This window comes from Gavialis gangeticus, unplaced genomic scaffold (genome assembly GCF_001723915.1).
Source record: "Gavialis gangeticus isolate Ggan-Ray unplaced genomic scaffold, GavGan_comp1, whole genome shotgun sequence".
Classification (NCBI taxonomy): domain Eukaryota; kingdom Metazoa; phylum Chordata; order Crocodylia; family Gavialidae; genus Gavialis; species Gavialis gangeticus.
Window position 1 is genome coordinate 51279826 of NW_017728997.1, and position 7199 is coordinate 51287024.

General features: G+C 41.1%; 1 protein-coding gene and 1 long non-coding RNA gene across 4 annotated transcripts in view; one reads left to right on the forward strand and one right to left on the reverse strand.

Annotated features, from left to right (window-relative positions):
* PRKCD (protein kinase C delta) overlaps positions 1-7199 on the reverse strand; it is a 201247-nt gene that overhangs the window by 57015 nt on the left and 137033 nt on the right. For all 3 annotated transcript variants that reach the window (XM_019505198.1, XM_019505197.1, XM_019505199.1), the window contains one exon: positions 4035-4095. In XM_019505198.1, coding sequence (XP_019360743.1) covers positions 4035-4095 — 61 coding nt within the window. The remainder of the gene's footprint in view (positions 1-4034; positions 4096-7199) is intronic.
* Positions 4548-7199, forward strand: part of LOC109289215 — a 19125-nt gene continuing 16473 nt past the window's right edge. The window contains exon 1 of the long non-coding RNA XR_002095323.1: positions 4548-4624. This is a non-coding gene — a long non-coding RNA (uncharacterized LOC109289215). The remainder of the gene's footprint in view (positions 4625-7199) is intronic.

Below are 7199 nucleotides of genomic sequence, written 5' to 3' on the forward strand. Positions count from 1 at the left end.
CCCTGCTGGTGGCCCCTGATAAGGTTGTAGGCAGCCACAAGATCCCCCGCCTCAGTCTCCTCTTGTGGAGACTGAAGAGATTCAGGTCCCTCATGAAATGTAGCAAAAAATGTTGAAAATGAACAAAGCCTGACTGACTTAGGCAACCTACCATGGTGGGAAAGAGCTGATAATGTTTTACTACCATATTTTCTCACATATAACATTCAAGGCTTTTTTCTTTTTTAAAGCTTCTGGAAATTGCAGAGCATATTAGCATGTTATATGCAAAAAAAAAAATAGTAAGAACATTTTCTGTCTTACCAGGCAAAAGCAAAAGTAAAATCTGTATGCGACTCACAGAGAACCAGAACAATGACCAGGCTCAGCTCCCTAGCTGCTGCTACTCCATTACTTATTACGAGGAAAGATAATTATGGTATATCGTGTACAAGCGTGACAATTCCAAAAACCCATAATTTGAGAGGCACAGACAAACACGTGCACATACAGAGATAGTCAAAATGCTAATGAAGGCAGGATGAAATGTGATAAACCACAGGTGTGTTAAAAAAAGAGAAAAGTAAGTGAATAATAGGAAGAGGGTGTTAATCCAAGGAGAGATCAAGGAGGTGGGCTCCAGGAGATGTAGGGAATGGACAAAGTTAGTAAGAAGGTTTTGAATATTGGGAATGACAAGATACAGTTGTGCGTAAGACTGGCCTAATTCTGACCAGTTTCTAGAACTCAGAAGGCAATGCAATGCAATGTAATGTAATGTAACGTGCTGAGTTGTCAGAACCAGCCAGCATAGGAAAGCTAGAATCTCTCTTGCTAGGCCAGTTGTAAGTATTCTGATCAAATCTATGAAAATGTTTGTAGCTGTTATTACTGTATGGGAACAGTCGTGAATAAGCATTGTAGCACTTATCTAATGAACAGTTATACTCTTATGGTATTTTAGACTGTTCATTTAAAGTAACTTTATAACTGCTCTTTGTCTTTGGATTGAATAGACATTTTCACTGAATTGCTAACATAATCATTCAAATTTCAAAAGTAAGAATGTGCCCTGTAGGCAAAATATGTTTTGAGCAAGTAAGAAGGTTATTTCAATTAACTGGTGCAAGGCCTTTTTTCAGCACAAAACTATATCGAGTGGAAAAAAAACAAACTTTATTTAGGCATACAACGGTATTAACAAGGCACCATCAATGGTAACCCACCATGTAATGAATCAAACTGCAAATAGTATTTATTTCATAGCAAAGTGAGAATGTCTTCAGGGAAAATAGAATGGAGTAGTAGTTTATTAGCATGGCTCTAACATTAGAAGGCAGGGCCGTCTTCTCCCTCATTCCAGATAGGTGGCTCTTCCAGCCTTGCAGAGAACCCAGGAAGAACAATTCAATTTCTGGTAACCTTCTCATGCTTCATAAATACATATTTAATTTGCTTTCTGGTTAAGTAGAACAAGGAACTGCTTGCAGGCACAAGCATAATCAATTATCATATCCCACTCCCCTTCAGATTCCCCAAACCAATGATTCCCACCATGTCTCAAAGATATGGTCTGTATCCCTGTGACAAAGTATCAAATACCAAAAGAGGTTCTAATGCAATTAAATGAGTCCCACAACCACAAATATGAAATGCATTCTAACACAACCACCAACCTACCCTAGACTGAAGTTAAACAGATTTTCACCTACTGCCAGTCTTTGAGGGCTAGAAGGGAGAGAGTTATTTGTGTTAGGATTCCAAGGCACATGGAAAGAAAGGTGGAAAATGACTTAATATCTCCTGAATCTCCTGAGACCAGGAAGAAATCCTGAGGCTCTCAAGGACACTGCCCTTGTCAACTGCCTAACATCTAATAAAGTTGAATTAAATACTTGGTTCAGTTCTCCAACAATTTGAGATTTGGTTTGAAATATTTTTTCATTTCAGCCACCACACTGAAAATAATTTATCTGCACATTCACAGCTGTGATTTAAAAAAGTAGTAGACAATAGAAGTTGGAAGATTACATCTATTTCTTCATTATTTTCAAAGTTCCAGTTTAATTTTAACTTTATCTTAATATTCATACCATACCACTGTTGTATAGTATATTACTATTTTCACAGTAATGATGGTTATACAGTGGAAGCAAAAAGAGGTAACTGTCTTGCATGTAAGAATTTGCAAAACTATTCAATTTACAATGCTAACTATGACTACTTGTCATATCTTTTGAGAGATTAAAAACTGACAGGCTTCAGTCTTACTAAATGAGTAATCACAGAATATTTAGCAACATTCTCTTTTGCTTGCTCATGCCATAGAACTTTTAAGCCTTTGGACAATTAGATTTCTGGGCCTAACACCTCAGTCTTTATGGGTAGTTAAGTTCTCACACTACTCCCCTAATTCAAACAGTCTTGTATACAATTCCAATAATGTGTATGCATGTCAAGATAAAGGCTCCTTATGCCTGGAGGACTCCAACACAGATCGGGATTGTTGAGCTCCTTATGCCTGGAGGACTCCAAGCTCTTTACATTTTCACAAATACTGTTGCTTAAAAAACCACATTTGAGGGATGAGATAGCTGGGTTAGTCTGAATTCAGGCAGAAGGCAGGGTGGCACCTGCCATAGGTTTTCTGTGTATTATGAAACTAATGTCAGATGAGCGTCCATTCATTCTTTCACGTAGGGTTTGCCTCATCTGTCCAATGCATACAGCAGGAAGGCACTGTAAGCAGGTGATGGCATATATGACATTAAATAGGTTAATGAATCTATCTAATTCATGGTGTCTGGTTCAGTGATGATGTGGTCTGTGCTGCTGAGGAAACTCAGCTAGCATCTGGGTCTGTGGCAAGGCCTTGTGGCTTGGTGAAAATAGGAGTTAGATAGTCTGTTACTGGAGAGATGCCATTTGAGGTTGGGAGTTGCCTATAAGTTAGGGTAGGCTTATCCCCAGAAGCTACCTTGAGATAGCCATCATTTTCCAGGAGGTGTTGGAGGTCATGAATGAAGTACACAAAGTGCTCAAGTAGAAGGCTATAGGCTCTGTTGATTTAAGTGGTTACCGTTTCAAGAGCAATTTGATGGAATGGTAGAAATTGTTAAAGTCCTGGTGGAATTTCTTTAGATTCCTACCTATGTGTCCATATGATGAGGATCTCATTGATGTACCATAGGTATACCAGGGAGATGACAGGGCAGCTGTGGTGGAAGTAGATTTCAAGGACTATCATAAATACATTGGCATGTTGGGGAGTCACGTGTGTGCCCATGGCAATGACACTGGATGGTAGGTATATTGAGTCTCTAAATATAAAATAGTTGTGTATGGGGACAAAGCAGGAAAGCGTGATGGAAACAGAAGCACCGTCATTGCTGGGGATAACTGCTTTAGGAAATATTGCAATCATATATCCTCATAAGGAAACACTTCCCCTTTTCATAATTGTATCCCATGATCCCTCAGATCTTTCCACATACTATTCTTAATCATTTCCAGGAAGCACGACATTCACAGTTTTTAAAATAAAATGAAGTAGCATTGACTTTATTCATACTCTGATATACACATTCAGTTACTTCACCCAGACACAATGTTTTGCTTGAGGGTTTAGGGAACTGATCTGAGATTTGAAGATTTAGATACGATTGTCTTCTCTATCCAAAAAGTTTATCTGTGACCATTACTCATTAAGCTCTTCTGTACTACTGAAAATATACTTCTGTACTTCTGAAAATGAGATAAAAAATACTTCCCTATACCACAGAGATGCTGTAAGGATAGGCACATGAAAGACTGTGGTGCTCAGTAATATGGCAGTGGTGTGATCATAACTGAGATAGATACATATCCAGGGATGAAAACCAGACTCCTGACACATTTGACACTATAAAAAACACAACCTCATAAATTCTGAAACTCCAGAACATTTTTTTGCAGAACAAAACCCCATTCCAGTGGGTGATTTCATTTGTATAAATAAAGCTACAAAAAAGAAAAAAGGGTTAAGTACTAGACCAAAAATAGAGAATGTACTTTACCTGCATCTTCTAGAAAGAATTGTACAGCCATCAATACCTTCCCTTGAGGTTGTAAGTCAAGCTGTGAGAGGAAAGATATCAACAGTAAATCTTTTGACTGGTTGGGTCAAATGTGGGTTACAGTGGGTTAATTCAATGGATATTTCTGTATGAAATAGGAATGGTCATCTGACTACAATTACATTCAAAAGACATTGGAAATCTGAATATTGCTTTACCCTTCGTCTCATGCTTCCCTGCACCAATAATACCATCTTCTTTTTCAGCTTCTTCCATTGCTTTGATATACCTCTATCTGTCTAATGCTCACTGCTGTTGCCTTCAAACGCCTGTCAGGTCTACTACAATACAGTTCAAATAAGCATGCTGCAGCTATTCAGTGTCTACACATGTATTTACACTGCTTAAATTTACTGTGCAGTAGGCATTTATATATGAATCTACACACAGTGTGACTGTGAAGTAAAGTGTCTTCATGTGCGTTACTATGCAGTAATGTAATGTAATGTAAATTTGATACGATGCAGGTATCAAATTTATGCTCAAGCTGGCATAACTCACCATATTTACTGCGTAATACAGGCATGCTTGTCTAGACACGTGCCCACACCACACAGCAATTTTGGTTACTGTGCAGTAAATGCACATGTGTAGATGTGCCCATATAGTATAAACTTAGTGTAGACTTCTTCATACTATCAGCCAGATTATCAGACTGGCCAACACAGGTGTTAGTGCTTGATTAAAACACAAACCGAAGGTGCATTAATAGTTTACTTTTTTATACATTAGATGCATTTTCATCATTGCATCTTAAATCTGTTGATTAATGAGCTTTATAGTTACAACATTCCTACATAACCTTCTATGTCTACTGTACCAGGTTTTGGTTAAATAGTCCTACATGCTTCCCGCAGACCTGTTTGGTGCCATGCACCTTTACAATTTACTGATTAATGAACTTACTCGATTACAGCTTCCCTTACACTTCTATTGTTTCAGGTTTGTCCATACCATCCTACATGCTTTTAAAATCTACTATGACAGCTTATACTGATTCTAGCCCTCTCAGGAAGTTCTCAAGCAGACACTAAATATTCTGATGCACTCTGTTGCCTTTCACAGAACTTTAGACCTACAGGCTTTTAACTTCTACTGTTCCCGGGCTTGCCTTGGGAACTATATCCACAGCAAGTGTAGCCTGGATTTATTTGGTGGCCTATGTAAAGTTCATGGTGGATGCGGATTTACATTACAGCAATCACTGGATCATACTCAATGAAATAACACATGGATATAACATTTGAAATGTTTCAAAGTGTCATGTGGTAAATCCTGTTTTAAAAATGAAGTGTTTTAGGCACAGGGAGGAAGGAATCCAGTATACAGTGCTGTCTAAATAGCACCATTTACCTATGACTAAACACAGCTTTAAAAAAAAGTTCCAAACAATATATGGGAATCCAGCATCACTGTAAAAAGTCTGGATATCTTACACTGAAATAACATAGGTAAACAAATATGTAATATTTTATTGCATTCAAGCATGTAAGCCAAATCAAGATTAAAAATACCTTTAATAAAGATTTCTTCTAGGATCTGCTTGATCCATTATCTCTATATATCAGTGTAGAATGCATATGTCTAACATATTTGTGCATACAGCACTGTGTATCTGGTGTCAATAGATGGATATATTTTCTGGGATTGATATTCCACTTTTCCCATTATTGTTTATTACTGTTTATGGCATATGAGTGTCCAAAAATCACCATCAAGAAAGGTCCCATGCTGTGCTGGGTAGAGTACAAAGACATACAAAGACATGGTCATAAATGAAATTTTAGCCTTCATCTCTCTTCCCCAGACTGTTGTTTTTATCACTGATTAGTCTGGGCAGGGGGAGAACCTAGTGGACAAGACTCCCTCTTTCAGCAAGCTGAGAGGCCATCTGAGTGCTGAAATATCCATGTCAGAGAACATCATTAAATCTTATCCTGTTGAGCAATATACTGTTGCACAACAGAAATTGCCAGCAATTTATGCCCTTTACTGGATGTAGTTGTCTTACTTGTCACACTAATTTCCATCTTCCCTGAGTCAAACCCTGTTCTGTGCTTTGGAGATGATTTACCAGCTGCCTGCAGCTTCTCCAAGCTGCGGGGCTGTGCTCCTTGTTGCCCATGTGCTGTGCTGCGGCTGTGCGCTCACAGGGGTATTTATCAGCCAAATTATCAGCCACATCAGGCCAATTTCTGATAGTCAATTTTCTTTATATTGGTGCCGATCTGACGTTAGACTGATGTATTAGTGTACCTCTTCTTGTCTGAATTCAGTAAAGTTGTGCAACAGGGTGTTCTTCAGGGCCTACATTCAGAAAGGAGTGGAGGGATTGGTGCTCTAGTTTACAGATTCAGCCAGACCACCTTTCTAAACTCATCCCTTAAACCAGGGGCAGGCAATTATTTTGGGCGGAGGGATGCTTACCCAGTTTTGGCAGGCTGTCGGGGGCTGCATGGGTAGCCCCACCCCTTGACAGATGCCCCAGCCCCTGGTCACCATCTTGGGACCAATGTCCCAATGTCTTGGGATCAATGTCCCAGGGCTGGCTCCGGTGGGGCCCAAAGCAGGGCACAGGCTGGCAGGGGTCTGTGGAGCCAGGCTGGGCTGCACCAGCAGGGAGAGGAGGGAGCTGGCCCAGTTCCACAGAGCCCCTGCCAGCTGGGACTGCACTCTCCTGCCATTCTGCTCTGGGTCCCACCGGCACTGGCCCTGGGACACTGGTGTGGTCCCCATGTTCCTGCTGGCTCCCTGCGCACTCACACCCAGTTCCCCCCAACCCCACAGTACAGGCAGGGGGCAGCGCACAGCCCTGACCCCCCGCTCGCCAGCAGGAAAGAAGCTGGTGCTGAGTGCGGGGAAAAGCAGCCTCTTGCCTGCCCCATGGCTGGCACTCCCTGCTGCAGGTGCTTGCAGCCCACGTGGGGCTGTCTGGAGCAGGCACAGGCATGAGGTGAGTGAGGGGCTGCTTTTCCCTGCGCTCATCACCAGTTTGTAATCCAGCCCCCCTGCCAGCCTGGGCTCCAAGCCGGCTCTGGGCTTGCCCGTCGGTGGCAGCAGCTGTGTGCCCAGTGCCCTGTACTGCAGCCGCTCACAGCCTGCCTA